Source organism: Salvia hispanica, chromosome 2 (assembly GCF_029641045.1).
Source record: "Salvia hispanica isolate PSC_SH4W2 chromosome 2, Shi_PSC_v1, whole genome shotgun sequence".
Taxonomy (NCBI): domain Eukaryota; kingdom Viridiplantae; phylum Streptophyta; class Magnoliopsida; order Lamiales; family Lamiaceae; genus Salvia; species Salvia hispanica.
Window position 1 is genome coordinate 27,619,865 of NC_142693.1, and position 20,839 is coordinate 27,640,703.

Genomic DNA, 20,839 nt, shown 5'->3' on the forward strand with positions numbered 1-20,839 from the left:
GCAAGAAACAGGAATTGTGTGCTTTTTTCTCTTACTTGTTTACTTTATCAATTTCAAAAATGGAACAAAATTCAACCGTTTTATAGGCAGAGAATAGAACACCTTCTGTCCAAATCTTGTAGGGTAGAAATCAAGTTGAGGAGTTCTTCTAAACCTTATTAGATAATTATAAAACCTCTTCACTTGGACTTCAGTTAATTCCTCTTATTCCCAATGAGGTTTTGTCGGAGATAGTTCTTGAAGATGGAATCAATCGAAATATTGTCCGTTTTGGTCAAAAGCCCTCACAGATTTACTCTTGGGACGGTTTGAATTACCCAACGACTACTTTGCCTCTCTTTAGCTTGTGGAATAATAGTATGGTATCATTAAAAAATTCTTAATATATAATTCAAACAATGTAGACACCCAAATATGAAAGGATATATATCAATGATACACGAAACAATAATATTGGATAACTAAAACAATAGCATTATCCTCACTACTGGCTTCTAGCCTGATTCCCCACATCTCTTCTTCGTCTATCTCTTTTCTTCCGGCGCTGGCAACACTCAAAGATCTTCTCAAAAACATCATCAACTTTCTCAAAGTAATTATACCTGAAACATGGGCAGAATAAAAGCAGCCAGGAAAAGATTCCTAAGCTCACAACATATCCAGCTGCAGCAAACACATAAATCCACTCAATCTCCCTATCCGATTCCGCTTCCACATAAGGCGGTGAAGAATTTCCATCGCCCTTCTCACATTCTTTCATCATTGGAAATCCACACAATCCCACATTTCCCGCATATGATTCGTTACCAAATGTGGAAAGCTGATTAGACTGTGGTATTCGTCCCTCAAGGTTATTCATTGAAAGGTTTAATTTTGCGAGAAATGTCAACCTCGCCAATCCACCAGGAATTTCTCCATCCAGTTTGTTTGAAGACAAGTCCAACGACTCGAGGAGACTCATACCTCCAAGAGATGACGGAATATGACCTTCAATGGTATTGTGCGACAAATTCAGGTATCTAAGAGAGTTAAGATTCCAAAGAGAAGATGGAATGCGCCCAGAGAATCTATTGGAGGATAAGTCTATAGCTGTAAAGGTTGTCAGGAGTTCCTCCAGTGACTGATCTAATCCTTTCACTGTGAGCATCAATTCAATCATTCCTCTAAGGTTTGGATCTCTAAGGTGGTTTGTTCCATTATCATTTTGGTTTTCCTTGGTATCTATCATACCTCGAAAGTTCTTTAAATATCTATCAGGTAGAGAGCCAACAAATGCATTATATGATACATCCAGTGCTTGCAACTTCGGGAAAGGCTGCTCGGTTTTTGAAGACACCAACATCGTACCATTGAACTTATTTGACTTTAAAACGAGGACGCGAAGTTGAGGAAGTTTTTCCATCCAAAAAGGAAACGCACCTTGTATTTCATTATCAGCAATGTCCACCATAAGCAAATTTTGGCAGTTGCCCAATGTTTGGGGAAGTGTTCCTTCCAATTTGTTTCCATTCAACTTAAATAACTCAAGACTGCAACCTTTTGGGAATGTTGATGGTATGATGCCACTAAGCTTATTTGCATTCAAATAGAGGACAAACGCAGACGAGCCCAAGTTTCCAAGACAATGTGGAATTGCTCCTCTCAAATTATTGTATGATAAAATGAGGATCATTAGGGATCTCAAGTTGCAAATGGATGGTGGAATCTCTCCACTTAAGCTGTTGAACCGTAGTTCTAAATGAAGCAGCCTTGATTGATTAACAAAGGTGGATGGTATTGGACCTGAAATTTTATTCTGTTCGTGTCAATTTCAATTTCAATTTAATTATAAAATGACAAATTTGATAGCTAATCAACTCGTTATACTATTAAAAATGTCAACATAATTTTGAGTTAACGTAGTTGTTGGCAATTGAAACTAGAATAATAACATATAACTGTCTCATATCGGTGTTAAAAGAAAAAATTAAATAAATTGAAACTAGTATATAAATCTCATGGGTCACTCCTCTTATCACCAATTGGTTTTAGGATGGAACTCATGGATTTCTATCATGGTATCAAGAGCGGGTCACCGACTATGGGTCAAATTTAATTGGTCCAGTAGTATATCTGAGCTGAAACCGAAAAAATGACTGACTCAGCAGTATATCTAGGCTGAAAATTTGGGCTAGTGGTCCAATCGATCGGAAAAAAAATTGGGCCAGTTGCCCAATCCATCAGAAAAAAAGTCCAACCCCTCCAAGTTCACCTTGAAGGGTTTGAGGGTGGGTGTCGGCAATTGAAACTAGAAAAATAACATATAACTGTCACACATCGGTGTTAAAAGGAAAAAAAAAAAAAAAAAAAAAAAAACTGAAACTAGTACTCCCTCTGTCTCAAGATATTAGACCCATATACCATTTTGGGATGTCCCAACATACTTGACCCATTTTTATTTATGATAAAAATTTACTTTATTACCAACTCCACTTACACCATTAACAACATCTCCTAAATTCTTGTGCCCAAAAGAAAGGGGTCTAATATGTTAGGACGGAGGGAGTATATAAATCCCTTGGGCCATTCCTCCTATCACCTATTGATTTTAGGATGGAATCCATAGATTTCTATTAGTAATAAACGTATAAGAATGATATTCGTATTTATATGTCAATTGAGACAAAAGTATGTCAGTCTAAAATTTTGTTGACATACTACGTTAGTTATGATCTTGACCTGATTTTAGGGAAAAAATTGTAGTAATATAATTAAAGAGTTAGCCAAATCAAATGACATATAGTAGTCACCCCTACACGAAAATATTCTTGTAGTAGTAGTGTTAAAGTACAATATTACGTGAATTTACAATTTTATCAAATTACTCCATCACAAGAAATCAGAAATGGCGTTGAGTGAATTAAGTAGAGATAAAATATAGTAAATAAATGGAGATAGTAAAATATGAGAAAATAATAGAGATAATTAAAAATGATTTATCTTTTCTTGCCTACAATAAAAATGAGTCATTAAGTTTCTAAAAGCAATAATATAGGGGTAGGTGGACTATAACATTGTAAATAATATGGTTGCACATATTTTTTGTGTAAGGAGTAGTTATCGAAAATGATTACCTTTTTCATATTTTTATTTACATACTCCCTCCGTCCCACAAAGATTATCCAATGTTTTCATTTCGGTCCGTCGATTTCATTTTTTATCACTTTTTGTAGTGGACCTCATATTCCACTAACTCATTCCTACTCACATTTTATTATAAAACTAATATATAAAAGTAGGACCCACATCCCACTAACTTTTTCAACTCACTTTTCATTACATTTCTTAAAACTCGTGCCCGGTCAAAATGGGACAATCTTTGTGGGACGGGGGGAGTAGATAAAATTTTGTTTTGCTATATGGAAATGATTAGACTGATCCTCAATAAAAAATGTATTATGAAAGATGAAGAAAGCAACATTGATTATAAAATAAAATAGATTAACGAAATGGGCAGAATTTACATTATGAAAGGAAATAGAAAATCATACCGCTTAAATTATTGTTGTTAAGATCCACATTTGGGATGGTAGTGTTACCAATTTCCGTCGGCAATGATTCACCAAGTCGGTTGTCAGCAATTACCAATAGATGTAAATTATTGAGAAGAAAAATTCCCTTTGGAATATGGCCTGTGATTATAAATTATCCACTCATAAATTTAGTTATCGGTCAAGTTATTAATATGGAAACTATTCATATACACTAAATTAAATGTTCAAATTGTTGAAGCGACGAGACTTTATCAAAACTATAGAACTGAAGATAAATCTTCTACACATGCATAATGTATTTGATGAGAGGGCTAATAACTTTGACAAAAAATTTGGATGCTCCCACCCAAAATCTGTGTACTCTAGTAAAAAGCACTCCCTTCATTCCGCGTTAATAGAGGCGTTTCATTTTATACACTCATTTTGGAAAAATAATAGTAATAAATAATTAAAGTAGAGAAAAAAAAGTAAGAGAGAGAATAATGTATAGGAGAGTCTTCTCTATATTATTTTCTTTCTTACTTTACTATTTCTCTACATTAAGTATTTTATTTTATTTTTCCAAAACGAGGGTAAAAAATGAAACGCACGCGGAACGGATGGAGTATTAATATATTGAATTTTAATTAATATTATTACCAAAAATGGAAGGTTATTTGTTGAATAAATATCGATTATATTTTAGTTACTTACATGCTACAAAATGGTAGAGGATAAAGCAATGATTGAGAAAATATCATATTCCCTCCGTCTCAAGATATTAGACCACTTTCTTTTGGGCACAGAAATTTAGGAGATGTTATTTAGTAGTGTAAGTGGAGTTGGTAATAAAGTAAATTTTTACCATAAATAGAAATGGTTCAAATATGTTGGGACACCCTAAAATGGTATATGAGTCTAATATCTTGGGACGGAGAAGTACTACTTAAATCAGAAAATATCATACCACTTAAATCATTGTTGTTAAACAATAAGTCGGTAAGGGATGTCAAGTTCCCAATTTCCTTTGGCAATGATCCTGACAACTTGTTGTAACTCATGATCAAATTTCGTAAGTTAGTAAGATGAGTTATCTCTTTTGGAATATTACATGCGTAAAAGTTGCACAAAAAATGCAATTATATACCCGTACTCTCTCCATTTCCTAAAAATAAAAACTTTGGAATGGTACGGATTTTATTGGTAAAGAATGAAAGAGAAAAAAAATGGATAAAGTAAGAGAGAAAAAGATCATACCACTTAACATGTTGTTATAAAGGTCCAACCATTGAAGCATTGTCAAGTTCCCGATTTCGCTTGGCACGGGGCCAGTAAAGTTGTTGTTACTCATGTCCAAATATTGTAAATTAGTAAGAGCACCAATCTCTTTCGGAATAATACCTGTAAGTAAATTGCATCAAAAGCAATCAAAACAAAACAAAATGTAAGAGCTTGACATAAGATCTTACCACTTAACATGATGTTATCAAGGTCCAAAGCTTGTAAATTAGTAAGAGCATGGATCACTTTTGGAATATTACCTTTGAATAAATTGCATCAATCCAATATATAATATGTGAGAAGTTTTGAGATCATACAGATCATATCTTACCACTTAAATTGTTGCAACCCAAGGATAGTTGTTGAAGCAATGTCAAGTTCCCAATTTTCGTTGGCACATGTCCACTGAAGTTGTTTCTTCTCAAAGAAAGATACTCAAGCTGCGAACACTGCTCCAAACTCGATGGTATTTCCCCAAACAAGTTGTTGTAAGAAATGCGAAGTCTCTTCAATCTATGCAAATTGTGTTTGCACATATCAAGAGGTAGACTACTAAACAAACTATTATTCCTCAAATTCAAAAATTCTAAAGTTGACATGTTGAAAATAGATGTAGGGATAGGACCATGAAAAGAGTTCTCGCTTACATCTAGAGAAACGAGAAAAGAAAGATTTCCAATTTCAGGAGAAATGGTTCCTACAAGACCCATGAATGATATATTCAACTGAGTCACCCTGTGATAGCGACAATCACAAGTAACTCCGATCCAACTACAAACACTTCTCTCACTGCTCCAATTTTTGGTCAGTATATTATAGGGATCGGAAGAGATTTGAGATTTGAAGGCAGTAAGTGAAGAACGATCTGAGTTGGCTGAGCTACAATTAATCAGCCCTTGAAGATGTAAGAGTGATGTTATAAGAAGGTAGAGATGAGATGATCTATCCATTAGGCTTGATTTTGAAAGTAGTAATGTGTAGTGGCCTAGTGGGTACACAAGATTTCAGCTATCTCTATATATACACCTAAAATGTGTGTCCCATCTTTATTCCATGGAGGTAGCCTAGATTTGCTAATAATAATAATAATAATAATAATAATAATAATAATAATAATAATAAAAGGATCATTTTGCAACATCCATATGCTTAGTCTGTCTTCTTCAATCCTAGCTCTCCACATTTTCAATAAAAGGTCAACATTAAGTCTTGATGCTTGTATTAATGACAGTTAAATAAGAAACATGCTTAATTCTAATACAACTGCACTTTTGGCTAAAAGAAACGGCAACAATAATATAAATAAATCACGTACTTAGAATTCGAAATCTAATTTTGTGATCAAACCGCAATCATATTCATGCGGATTTGCGGAGAAAATCTAATAACGTGTCCAAAATATTAAAAATTAAAAATTAAACACGTCAACAATGTGGAAGTAGAAATAATATAGAAAATTTGAGTACCGTAATCATACTCATGAGGACATTTTGGTTTGTGGACGACTAGGTAAACTCTTACCACTATAGATCAATCATTCATGGACTATAGTAGTATTATATAAAATTAATTATTTATTACAAATCAAACTATGCTACTCTAATTTATATGATATATAACCGAGAATAAAACATATGTAAAATAAGGGAGAAGAAGAAAAAAGCATAATAGAATTAGTGTTAGTAGATTATGGAGTCCATTTCTAAAAATGGAAAGTTTCTTTTTTTAGAAAAGGGAAATTGGTCTCTAAAACCATGAACTTTGCCTAAAATTTGGTATTTCCCATGAACTTTGAAATTGGTATATAATATCACGAACTTTGCATTTTGTTTGGTATTTCCCAAACTCACTCAAATAAGATATTTTCATCAAAATCTTATTAACATAGACAACCGTGATATGTTTTATAATTTTGAAACAACCTTTTAAGTTCATAACATGTAGCATAAAAAGTCTCGTTGAAAATATGTTAATTTAATTGTGTCAAGTATGATAAAAAAAAGCCTCGTAAGTTAGTCAAATATAGTAATAAACATGTCGTGGGAAATACCAAACAAAGTGCAAAGTTCGTGATATTATATACCAATTTCAAAGTTCATTAAAAATACCAAATTTTAGGCAAAGTTCATGGTTTTAGAGACCAATTTCCCTTTAGAAAACAGAACAAAAAGAAAAGAATTTTTAGAAAAAACGGAGGATTATAACTTCTTGGGTCGGGCCAGTCTATTTGGCTAATATATTCTCTGTCAAAATATGTGTGGCTTGTTAATTTTGGGCATATAGTTTGTTCCTTTTTATGAGAAATAAAAACACTGTTAGTGAGACGTGAAACGGCTCGAAAAAAGGAAAATATTTCTAAAATTGTTTACATTCTTAAAACACAATTTCACAGATATATCATATATAGTAGTAACAATAAGCATATAGTCGTTATTGATTTGACAAAAATATGATACATTCGAAATTATATACAGTATGAGCAAAGTAATGATTTTATATAAGAAATAATTGTGATGGAAAAAAATTCAAGTGAGCTCATGAATTTATTGCGAAAAAACTGCATTGATTTCTCTTGCGTTAAGTGGAGGTGGAATATTGTGGAAAATATGTGGAAACAAATTAAATGGACCTCAATTATATAGAGGTATGATGTATTTTGACTTAGGCAGAGGGCTCAATTAAGTCTTACTTAATAGAATGATTTTTTTTTTTAAAAAAAGAAGGGCAAATATGAAAACTATAAGATTTTCTCTTTCTATTAATGGAGATTTAAAACCCTTTTTAAAATAAGAAAAAGTATAATATCGTCTTAAATACTTTCCCTTTTAGAGTCGGAATGTTCTTATAATTTTAAAGGTGGAGGACATTAGTTCTTCCCTACAATAGTCAGTTTGTAAATAATTTCATTATATTATTACTCCCTCCGTCCCGGCTAAGATGACACATTACTTAGCCGGCACTGGATTTTAGGAGTTATTGGTTAAAGTGTTTAATTGGAGAGAGCGAAGGTGGATGTAAGTATTAAAGTAGAGAGATAAAGAAAGATGGATATTTTAATAGGAGTGAGAAAAAGTGGTTGAGTGTATTGATTGGAGAGAGAAAGTTACCAAAAAAAGGAAATGTGTCATCTTAGTTGGGACAAACTAAAAAGGAAAACGTGTCATCTTAAGCGGGACTGAGGGAGTATTTATTTTCAACATATATTTCTATCATTCCCGAAAAATAGAAATTCTTTCATTTTGGTTCGTCCCTAAGAATAAAATCTTTCCTTTTTAAAGAACCTCTCTTTTCCTATTTCAATTTTGCATTAAAGCTCGTGTCACTAAATCCCTCCGCCGACGCCCCATCCACCACCGCCGCCACTAGGGAACAGCTGTCGGGATTCATTATATCTAGAGAGAGAGGTGCAAATAAAATGAACTACAACGACCTGAATATATAAAGTTCAATTTTTTTTTTTAAAAAGCTGAAAATTCAAGACTTGATCTAAATTTGACACGTTGAAAATAGATGAGGGAACTGGACCATGAAAATAGTTCTCGCCTATCAGGTATACCCGATTCCAGATGATGTATTCCCGATTTTCAATCTTCGAACTAATAGGGTAAGTATAGAATTTTCTTTTAACGTCCGTATATATTTCTAGTGTCTTAATTTATAATGGGCTTACAATTGGGCCTCTAATATTTTGAACTTATTTTTTGTTGAATGACATGTGATTTCTCTACGGGCCTGGCGATAGATAGGGACCAATGGGCCAACAATTCAAGAGATTGACTGGATTGAGTTTATAACTATCCTACATGGGCCTGTTTGGGACAGGATTATACTCTAAAAATTTAATCTCGATATCTAATGTAAGCAATCTTCCTAACTTTTCTATATATTTTAATTAAATTTAACTAAAGTAATCAAATCTTTCCAATTTTTCTTGATAAGAAGAAAGTTATATTTTTGGTTTTATTTATATTCTAGTTAACAGAATTAGTAGAAAAAAAATATTTCCTTTTATCAAGATTTTCCTTTTTTTCTTATTTTCCTTTTTTAGTTATATCCTTTAAATTTTATTTTTCAGTTGAGATTTTTGTTCGCCTATATAAAAGTCTCATGATAAACTTAAAAGTAGGGATGTCAATTCAACCGGAAACCCGTGGGCCGACCCGAACAACCTGGTAATATAAGCGGGTTAGGGCTGTAATTTTATTACCCGAATACATAACGAGCTAAACGGGTTGGGCCGAATGGGTTGGCGGGTTAAACGGGTTGGCCCGAAGGGTTGTGAGTTTTAATTATAAAAATATTAAATTTTAGGGGGTTTTTATATTTTGAAATCCCCAATCTTCATTCTACACAATCATTAGTCTTATTCAATCTTCATTCTACATTTTTCCACTCGATCCCACAATATCAGCTTTCAAGTTCCATCTCAACTCATTATTGCACCGTCCCATCATCTGCCACTAGTGTCTTACCACCACCAAAGCCAATCAAGACAAAATTAATAACTAACCCATCAAAATCTTAATATATTTATCATTTTAATAATGATTCATGTAAGATATGATTTTTAATTTTCATAAAGAATTAGTTACGAACAATGTCATAATAATGACACGAACACAAGCTTTAATTTATATTATAGTTATCGCGATGAAAGGTTTCTTTTCAAGTATTATTGAAGAAAACTATGAAAATTTGAAGATTTTATATGATTCTAAACTAAAAAGAAAAAAATATCTAAAATTTAAAATCATTTTATAGAAGAAAATTTTGATACTCCTCCGTCCATGAAAATTCGTCCCGGTTTGACCGGGCACGGGTTTTAAGAAATGTAATGGAAAGTGAGTTGAAAAAGTTAGTGGATTGTGGGTCCTACTTTTAAAGTTTAGTTTTATAATAAAATGTGAGTATGAATGAGTTAGTGGAATATGGGGTCCACTACCAAAAATGGTAAAAGTGAAATGGGACAAATTTGGGGGACGGACGGAAATGGAAAACTAGGACAAATTTTCGTGGACGGAGGGAGTACAATAGATTAATTTTGAAAGCTTTTAGGCCCGAATAGCCCGATGGGTTAGCCAAAAATCCGACGGGTTAGGATTAGGGTTGAAAATTTATGACTCGAAAAATCCATAACTCGAATGACCCGCACCCAAATAGCCCAGCGACCCGAGTGGGCTGGCCCGAACCCGAACGGGTTAGCCCGATTGACATCCCTACTTAAAAGACAAACTTTCAATATATAAGAATCAAACTTTGCCCAGTCTTCTCTTGAATCTTGTCTGCCGCTCTCCCTCACATTCAATCATGGCAACAGAAAATCATGCTGATAAGTCTCAAGAAGAGATTCTGTCAGCCATAAAATCTTTAAGGTTGGAACTTGGCAACAACAGAGAAGAATACCTTGCATTATCAGACCGGGGGGATCGCCTGTTTTCGACATTGGAGGCCAAGCTAGACGGAGACGCAATTTTTTCCGCGAAGAAGTCCAAGCTTCGGATTGATCCTCCAAAGTTCAACGGAGACGACCCATTAGGATGGATTTACAAGGTGCAGTCCTATTTTGACTATTTTGAAACGTCGGAAACTGACCATTTACGCTTAGTTGGACTACTTTTTGAATACTGGGCGTCCAATTGGCTCCTTCACCAACATGATCACAATTTGTTGAAAACATGGCCTGAATTCTTGGAGGCCGTGAAACGGAGATTCAACCCTCCCCGGGTGTTGAAAGTGATTGGTACGATTTCGGGGATTTATTTCGAAACCTTAATCAGTGGAAACAGACTTCATCCAACCCGAAATTGTGAAGAAATGTTGGCTGCAGGTTACGCCAATCAATCCTTTCCGTGTTTCTGTGAGCAATGGGTCGATATACCTATGTAAAGAAAAGTGTAACAACGTCAAGTTTACAATTGAAGGACATAAGGTTGTTGTTGATTTATTTGTGCTCCCCATTCATGCTCCAAACTTAGTCTTAGGAGCTCCGTGGCTGAAGACTTTGGGTGAGATTTACCGAAGCTATGACAAATACACGATGGAATTTACGCGTAACGATAAGGTTGTTACATTACGGGGTTTTTGGGAGAACGGACAGAAAATTTTCTACAATGCAATGAAGGAGTAGGAGTGTTTCTTCTAACGGATATAGATCAGACATTTTGAAGTATCAAGTCATTTTTTCCATGTTCGCCATAGTTGATTTATTATTCCATTTGCTATCTTTATTTGAGATTGTCTTTTCAGCAGGACTAATCATTGGTTTGTTATTTATTTCCAAGTAAGTTATGATTTGAATTCGTTTTTATATGTTTTAGTGTTATTGAAATTGGATTAATCCTGATGTATTAACGATATATTGTGGGCAATCAAAAGGGAGAAACATGAAGGGATCAATTAATTGGTGTTTGGCAAATCTGAGATTAAGACTTTGATTAGAATTTGATCCTTTTTTATCTATTTACATTTGTTGGACTCTCACGTAAGGTGAGAAAAGAGAGAAGGTCTGGGCCTTTGTTTTATTTAGTGTTTGGGCCAAATGATTTATATTAAAGTTTTGGGCCTACCGTTTTAATAAAGGAGATGGATTGAAGTATTTGGTATGGGCCAATTTAATTAAATGAAGATTGGGCCCGAGTATACTAAAACAATGGGTGACTTCACGCACGCTTTTCGTGTTGACATTTTTAAAACACTGCATTGATGAGTTAGCAAGTTAGCAACTTAAAAAAGTTAGTAATTGATCACACCCCTTTGTTAATATATCTATTCCTTTGTTAATATATCTATTTTTATCAGGTAATAACTTGTTTCTTTGCCAATTTTATCAAGCATGTGGTAAGTTTCCTCACAATGTAATTATCTTGCCTTGTTCCACCAAAGCCCGAATTCAATTTCCTCACTCATTGGAATAGCAAGTAGATGGGGATCTCAAAAACAAAATATTTATGAGAAAACAATATCTTCATCGCTTCCACAAAATCTCTAAGCAAAGATCCACTCTAAGATTAAACTCCTCATAAAATTCCTTTTTGAAAGAATATTAAAAGCTAATTAGCTAGAGAACATTAATAAAGAATGATATGCAATGATCCTAATGAGGTTATGCATCCTACGTTCTTATTTTGCTTAGAGGACTTCAATTCTTCATGATAATTAATTCAGAGAATTTAAGATCTCGACTTAAGGCTTGGATTCTCAATTTCATTCAAAGATACAATTACTTGGACTAAATCACTTAATTAGAGGTTTAAGTAAATAAATCGAGAAGTCTTATTACTTGGATTATGGATATACTATTCAGGAGATTAATTTCTCGAGTTTAGGGCCATACTCTCAAAAGGAATCTCAAATCAAATAAAAAGGCCCAAAACTTCTTTCTTCTGCTTAGCAAAACAGGCCCAACTGAAATACTTAAACAAAACAAACTGGCAAAAAAGAGAGCCCAACTCCATAAAATAAGATTGTGCTTTAGAGTGTCCACATTGGGAGGGCCGCGGCCCTTGGCCCGGAGTTGGCCAAGGCGCGGCCCCCCACTACCGAGCCGCAGGGTGGACAAGGCCCAGGGGGGTGGACGAGAGAGAGCCGAGCTATCGGCCAGGCCGAGGCTCTTGGGCGCGCGACTCGGCCCGCCACTGCAGAGGCTGAGAGCCGCGGCACTGCCCAATCCGATTTTTTTTTTCTTTTTTCGAAAATTGACTTATAAATATTACTTCCTCCCTTTTTTGTTATCATCTCCAATTCTAAACCCTAATTTCAATATCTATCATCTTCAATATCTTTCTTTTATTGTTTTTAGAAAAATTTCATTGTATAATTTTCCCCTATCTATAATATGACGAAAATTTGGTTTCAATTCACTCATTTTTAAATTCTTGTATTTTTAAAAATTATTATATAGACATATAATTTTAATTCTAGTAATATTAAAATATAACAAAAAATGTTTGAAAATAATTTTTATTGTGGCCAAGTTTTGAAGGCAAGGGCCAAGTTTGTTGGGCATGCCCAAGAAATTGTGACTTAGGCATGCCTAGCCTAAGAGGGCCACCACTGTGGACACTCTTAACACACACACAACCGCTCCAGCTCTCGGCCGCCGGCGTGCAACCTCCTCTGCGCCACCCAACCGCCGTCGCCAGTCACCAGTCACCAACTCCATGTACGGTTGTTCTCTTTTAACATTTGTGCTTTAATAGATCTTTATAATTTTTTATTTATTATATTTCACATGACATCATAAGAGGCACTCCAACCGTTTGCCGAAATGCTAGTCTAAGTGTTCTTCATACCATCAATGACAAAGATTACTCCATATTTTTTAAAACCTAATCTTCTCCTTCATCAAAATTGTTCAGCCATGGCTCATGCTGATAATTCAAAGTCCAACAATTCGGAGCAGCGACCCTATCTTCGGCTTGATCCTCCGAAATTCAACGGAGACGACCCATGGGGATGGACTTTCAAGGTTGACATGTATTTCGACTAATACGGAATGTCGGAAGAGCATCGTCTACACTTTGTCGGACTACTCTTCGAGCAGCCGGCGCTGGATTGGCTCATTTACCGAAAAAAACACAATTTGCTGAAATCATGGCCTGGTTTCATGGAGGCGGTGAAAGAGAGGTTTGATCCAACATATCATGACAATCACTTTGGGATACTCTGCAAGCTGCAGCAACTCAACATGGTGATGGAATATCAGGACGAGTTCGAGAGGCTTTTGGTCAAGATTAAGGGTGCATCGCTATCGGAGAGTCACCTTGTCTCCATATGTGAATCGGGCTTCAAAGATGCTATTCGATGGGAACTACACTTGCCAAAGCCGTCGTCCTTGTGTGAAATGTTTGCGCTTGCGCGCGAATTCGAGAAGATGTACGATGAAGGCTTCAAGTGAGAGAGGTATGTTTTGGTTGTTTTATTTGTTTTGAGTTGAATTTTGTGGGGATTGAATATATTTGCAGTTGTTTCCAATTATAATTAGAAGTTGAAGTTGGATATAATTCTTATAAGATTGAATTTATCTTTTTGTTTCAATTTGTAATAGGATTTTTGTTGTCTAGGCTTTATTGTTAGTTTGGATCAGGTCCTTTTTGATATTTTATTAAATAGAAGATTTAGAAACTTTAGTTTTTGTATGTGTTAGGCTTCGTTTCCCTCATATGTTCGGTTATTATTTAGAGCGACTAGGCAACATTTGGTATCAGAGATGTAGACATGGTGATTGTGGTACGCGTGGTAGGAGACAAGGAGAGGACCCCTGATAAACTCATGTTTTGATAGGTGAAGTTTACTCAATTCAATCCTATAGTTTTTGACTAATTATATGACTTTTAGGAGTTTAATGAGTTTGTTTAGAACGTGCTAAGAATATAGATGAAACGGGCATGAAAAGTTCTTCAGTCATATTAGTCCACATTAAAGTTTAACAGAAGTGGCTAGTATTGTTAGAATCATCATCAAGTTCTGAACAATTACTTCTGATATTTCTGTTTAAGAGAAACAAAATATCAGAGTTATATTTTGGTCCAAAGTCTAAGACATACGATTAGAAAACAATTTTGAGCATTGAAATATTTGATTTTTTAGCATCTGTGCAGATTGCATGCAAGGGTTGCTTGTACAATTTTATGAACAAAAGTAGCCTAACATTGCACAATTTAAGATGCATTATTTGCAAAACATTATAGACACAACCAGCTAGTGTTCCAAATGAAACTCAAGAAAAGCACAATTGTTTGTCTTGAATCACCTTCTCCTTATTGTTGCTTTTGCTCTATTTCTTCTCTTCATCTTACTATTACTATATCCAGCCCCAAAAAAGAAGTCCACTAACCATCTTGGCCTTCCGCTTCTTATAATCATGTAACCAACTCCAATTCCAACCACAAATCCACATCCATACCCTAACACGACACATTGCCAACCAAATCCATCTATAAATCCTGACTCATCATCATCATCATCTTCTTTTGGAGGAAACACTGATTTTCCATCAGGTGTTTCACACTTCTTTGCCAATGGAACTCCACACAATCCCAAGTTTCCTATGTATGAATCATTCTGAAACGTAGAAAACTGCTTAGATTGTGGTATTGGCCCCACAAAATTATTCATTGATAGGTTTAATTTCGAAAGAAACGTCAAACCTGTCAGATCACTTGGAATTTTTCCACTCAATCTGTTCCATGACAAATCCAATGACTCAAGAATACTTATATTCCCAAGAGACACAGGAATCTCTCCCGTGAGAGTATTACTGGACAAATTCAAGTATCTAAGAGAATTAAGATTGCCGATGGAAACTGGAATATTCCCAGAAAATCTATTGGAAGATAAGTCAATCATTGTAAACGTATCCAACAATCTTTTCAATTCCTGATCCAAACCTTTCAAAGTGACACCTAAGTCTAAATATGTTTGGAGCCCATCCTTCCCAACGCGTGTCAGATTATCCTTGGCATCTATCATACCTTCACAATTCTTGAAGTATCTATCAGGTAAAGAGCCAACAAATGCATTTCTTGATATATCCAAGACTTGCAACTTTCGAAACGGATGCTCGGTCTTTGAAGCCTCCAACATAGTACCATTCAACTTGTTAGACCTCAAGATGAGGACGCGAAGTTGAGGGAATGCTTCCATCCATAAGGGAAATGCACCTCGTATTTCATTATCACCAAAATCAATGCTTTCTAGGAGTTGGCAGTTGATTAGGGAATGTGTTATTCCTTCCAACTTATTGCCATACAGAATAAGAGACTGGAGACTGCAACCTTTTGCAAATGTGGATTGAAGGGCTGTGATTTGGTTTTGACCCAAATTAAGAGCCAACAATGAACTATTGCAGTTTCCCAAGCACTTTGGAATCTGTCCTTCCAAATGATTGTCTGCTAAATGGAGGAGTGTCAGTAACCTCAAGTCGCAGATGGATGATGGAATCTCTCCAATTAGTTTGTTATGAGGGAGTACTAAATAATCCAGCTCTGACATATTCCCAATGGCGGAAGGTATTGGACCTGAAAATTGATTTTGAACAGGGATCAAGAATGACATGTTGACATATGAGAGAGTTAGAGAGAGAGCGAGAGAGTATATGATACCATTTAAATTATTGTCGTGAAGCCATAACTGTATGAGGTGTTTCAGGTTTCCAATTTCTTTTGGAATTGTACCTACTCGTACAAATTTTGAAAATGACAATCATAACATCCAATGAGTTTGTACAACTTTGTATCCAAAAATATATAAAGAGACATGAAATCATGCTACTTAAAACATAGAAGTTGTGACACTAATATATGTATGTTTAGGGTTCAGTAAAACATGACACAATGTATTACTTCCTCCGCCCACAATAAGAGTTCTATTTTGTCATTTCGATTCGTCCCACAATAAGAGTCTTATTTCACTTTTACCATAATTGATAAGTAGGCCCCGCATTCCGCCAACTAATTTCACTCACATTTTATTATAAAACTAATATATATATAAGTGAGACTCATATTCTACTAACTTAATCAACCTACTTTTCTTAAAACTCGTGTCATAACTAAATAGGACTCTACTATTGCGGGACAGAAGGAGTGCTTTATATAACTCTGTGGAGCATATAATAATGAGAGAAAATATCATACCGCTTAATGTATTATTGGAAAGCCTTAAGTAGGAAAGAGATGTCATGTTCCCAATTTCCTTCGGTATAGATCCATTTATAAGAATATTGTCTTGCAACTGCAGCTCCCATAAATTAAAAAGGCTACCTAGCTCTTTTGGTATAGGACCTGCAAGAATATACAAGAAACATTGTGCAAGCTTGATAAACTAAGGAATGGCCACTTGAGACAAGAAAATGATTTAGTTATAACTAATAAATTTTAATTTTCGTTAATACTGAGTTAACATCAAATAGCCGATTGATAGTTACTCCCACCGTTCCATATTAATTGAGTAATTTTTCTATCTTGAGAAGTTCCAAGATAATTGAGTTTCTAATTTTGGAAAAAAGTAATATTCTCTTTAACTATATTCTCTCTATTTTATTCACTATCCATTTAACACATAATTCTTAAACTTTGTGCCGGAAAAAAGTGCCTCTATTAATAAAGAATGGAGGGAGTATCATATTACGGGAAAATGTGACACATTCATGTTGACACAAAATTGAACAACTTAAACAAATGTTATTAGCAAAAAATGCAATAAAACGTTACAAACAATAAAGTAAGTTATGAAGGGTTGGAATCGTACCACTTAAAGCATTATTGGAAAGGTATAAACCAAACATGGCTGTCATGTTCCCAAGTTCTCTTGGCACTGAACCACTAATTCTGTTGCAACACATGCTCAATCGCTCGAAATTAGTAAGACGACCGATCTTTTTTGGAATTTCACCTGCAGGGTTATGACAGAAATCATAAACTTAATTAACTAAGTTTAATCATCAACATCTACATCACTACATGTAGAGTGATGCACTTCAAGCTGAATACACTAAAACTTTCAACAATGTCGGAATGAGTTGAAATTCGCATTAGGATTTGAAACGAACAAAGGATTCAGAGCCGTGATTATAGTTTTAATTATTTTTTTGGCTTTATAGTTGTAAGCCTGTGATTGTTTTTTCTATTTGATATTTTTGAATTTCTAGAGTTTTCAAAGCATTTATAAATAGTGAGTTTTATTGTTTTATTCGTATTTGTTGGTTTTTAATCTTACAAGATAAGTAATTAAAATTCAAAGTAGTGCAACTTTCAATAATTCTTATTCCCTAACTTATATTTAATCTTCATTATTATTAAAATAATAACTTCAATAAATTCTAAAGAGGCATGAAGAATAGGATATACCACTGATATGGTTGAATTCAAGGCCTATTCTGAGAAGGGATGTCATGTTTCCAATTTGTGGTGATAATGGTCCACTTAGTTCATTGTAAGCAAAGTCAACATATTGCAAGGATGGCATGCCGAAAAGAGTTGCAGGCAATGAGCCTTTTAACTTGTTGGAACTCACGCCCAAACTTTTTAAATTTGTTAGACGACCAATCTCTTCTGGAATATCACCTGCATGAAATTAAATCCATGTGCATATAATTTAGTACATATTATTCTGGAATGCTCAAACTTAAACAAACGTAGGGACCGTAAGCGCATGAGATAAGATCTTACCACTTAATTTGTTCGTACTAAGGTCTAACAATCGAAGCATTGTCAAGTTCCCAATTTCTCTAGGAACGTGGCCCCTAAAGTCGTTGACACTTAAGTCCAAAGTTTGTAGATTTGTAAGACCAAATATCTCGTTTGGAATATTATCTGAGTAAATTGAATTGAATCAAATCAATCAAGCCAAAACAAATGCAGGGAGTTAACGAGCATGATATAAAATCTTACCACTTAACTTGTTTGTATTAAGATCCAACCATTGAAGCATTCTCAAGTTCCCAATTTCTTTAGGAATGTTACCTATGAATAAATTGCACCAAACAATCCATAACAAATGTAGGCATTAATGTAAGAGTATGAGATAAAATCTTACTCCCTCCATTCCATAGTAATGGAGGGGTTTCTTTTCGGCACAGAGATTAAGAAAAATAGTGTTAGGTGAGTTAAGTAGAAAATGAAAAAGGTAGAGAAATGAAGAGAGAAAAAAGTAAGAGAGAGTAAGGTAAGTGTGAAAAAATGTGTTGACTTTACTAAAAGGGGAAATGACTCTATTACTATGGAACGTACCAAAATGGTAAAATGACTTATTACTATGAAACGGAGGGAGTACCACTTAACAAATGTAGGCAATGTAAAAGCATTAAATAAAATTTACCACTTAAATTGTTGTTACGAAGGCCCAACCATTGAAGGTTTGTCAAGTTCGCAATTTCTTTTGGAATATTACCTGTGAGTAAATTACGTCATATCAACATCCAATTATATATGCCTTTGTACATGCGATATAAAGTCATCGGGTCATATTATAGACAAAACATACCCTTATATGCTAAACACAGAACCAAAACAAATAGGACTATGAGAACTTCTAAGGTCATTTTTCCTCGTTTTCAGTGCATTGTATGAAATTGAATTTTAAGATGAACCATACGATCTAAAAAATGACATAGGCCATTTTAAAAATCTGAATTTCTTATAATAAACTGATAACGAAGTAAAAATGACCTTAGGTTGCATTCTGTATTTAAAATTGGTTCTGTATATAATTGACATGAAAGAATAGTACAATGAAACTAAAATACATTTTGTAACGCAATTTTCACACTATTTTATATGGAGATGAGATCTTACCACTTAAATAGTTGGCACCCAAGTATAATTCTTGTAGCATTGTCAACTTCCCAATTTGTGTTGGCACATGTCCACTAAAGTTGTTGCTGCGCAAAGAAACATACTCAAGCTGTGAACAGTGCTCCAAATTCGACGGTATTTCTCCATACAACTTGTTGAAAGATATACGAAGTCGCTTGAGCCTATGCAGATTGTGTTTGCACATATCAAACGGTAGGCTACTAGACAAACTATTATTCCTCAAATTCAAATCTTCTAAAAATGACATGTTGAAAATGGATGTGGGAATAGGACCATGGAAAGAGTTTTCATGCAAATCTAAAGAAACAAGAAAAGAAAGATTTCCGATTTCTGGTGGAATGGTTCCTACAAGACCCATGGATGATACATCCAACCGAGTCACCCTGTGATAGGGAGAATCACAGGTAACTCCGATCCAACTACAGACACTATTCTCACTGCTCCAATTTTTGGTCAATATATTATAGGGATCGAAAGATATTCGAGATTTGAAGGCAATAAGTGCAGAACGATCAAGGTTGATATATGAGCTGGCTGAGCTATAATGAATCAGCCATTGAAGAAGTAAGAGTGAGGTTCCAAAGAGATAAAACTGTGAAGATATATCCATTAGGATTGATTTTGAAAGTAGTAAATGTGTGGAGAGTTGAAGATGTGTGCTACCACTATATATATACTACCGTGTAAGTAAACCTTAACTAATGTTTTTAGATTCCAAAGGTCTCGAGTTTACATTCACAGTGATAGGCATGTAACGTACATGTGTATTGGAGTAGGAATGTAAAATTCTATGAAAAATAACTTGTAAAGTGAAGTAAAATCAGTTATTTTTTAAATTATATAGTACTCCCTCCGTCCCAAGGAAGATAACCCCTTCCTTAGGCGGCACAAGATTTTATGCACTTTTATTTTCTGTGTTAAATGGAGAGAATAAAGTAAGAGAAAGTGAATAAAGTAGAGATAAATGGGTTACTATTTTTAGTAATGGATCATCTTAGATGAGACAAACTGAAAAGGAAAGTGGGTCATATTCAATCGGACGGAGGGAGTAAAACCCAAATTGAAAAGCTATAAATTTTCAAAATATTTCACAAGATGAATTTGCTCACATTTTAATCTGTAAAAAGATTCAAGCTCAAGTCAACACCATTGTCATGTATTTAATGACTGTGTTTCACATCCTATTAATTATTGATAGCTCCACATATCTGTGACACATAACTCATCACTGACTCTTGTTGAAGAGTTCCAAGTCAAGTCAATGGCATGCTGGCCCATTTACTTTCATTTTCAGTTGGTTTACTGATGCATGACAAAGGCTTTAAAGCAAGTCAATTGAATTTAATTTATTGGATAAAAATTCATTAATTTCTGCCGGATAGTAGTTGTGGAATATATTTTGACTTAGACAGAGGGGCTCAAGTCTATCCAAAATACAAAGTAGACTTGGTATGTGTTTAATTAATTTATGGAAAAAATATTAAAAAATAAATTAGTAAGTGAGATTTTTAAAGAATTTTTAAAATACTTAAAAGTGTAAATAATTTTTAAAAAGTATATAAATAAATCAGTTTACAAAAATAATTCCATTATATTTTTTGTTTTCAATAAATACTTTATACATTTCAAATCTTCTTAATTCGTCTACATCTTCAATTTCGATTCTAGTATCTTAAATTCAAATTTTCCTAGTGTTTTTAATTTATAGTGGGCTTACATTTGGGTTTCTAA

General features: G+C 34.3%; 2 protein-coding genes across 3 annotated transcripts; both read right to left on the minus strand.

Moving 5' to 3' along the window:
* Positions 1–484: 484 nt before the first annotated feature.
* On the minus strand, positions 485–5,743 carry LOC148932021 (uncharacterized). Of its 2 annotated transcripts, XM_089064526.1 has the most exons (5): positions 5,125–5,743; positions 4,770–4,913; positions 4,480–4,623; positions 3,531–3,671; positions 485–1,782 (listed from the first exon to the last, which is right to left on the minus strand). In XM_089064526.1, exons 1-5 carry the CDS (start codon positions 5,741–5,743, stop codon positions 485–487), a joined length of 2,346 nt encoding a protein of 781 aa, XP_088920652.1. The 2 variants fall into 2 exon arrangements, with proteins under 2 accessions (XP_088920652.1, XP_088920653.1); XM_089064527.1 differs by lacking the exons at positions 3,531–3,671; positions 4,770–4,913.
* Positions 5,744–14,334: 8,591 nt separating this feature from the next.
* Positions 14,335–19,754, minus strand: LOC125191004 (uncharacterized). Its single transcript, XM_089064525.1, has 9 exons — positions 19,088–19,754; positions 18,612–18,683; positions 18,185–18,256; positions 17,963–18,106; positions 17,642–17,857; positions 17,043–17,186; positions 16,430–16,576; positions 15,896–15,967; positions 14,335–15,811 (listed from the first exon to the last, which is right to left on the minus strand). Exons 1-9 carry the CDS (start codon positions 19,716–19,718, stop codon positions 14,541–14,543), a joined length of 2,769 nt encoding a protein of 922 aa, XP_088920651.1. The 5' UTR covers positions 19,719–19,754; the 3' UTR covers positions 14,335–14,540.
* Between the last annotated feature and the right edge of the window lie 1,085 nt (positions 19,755–20,839).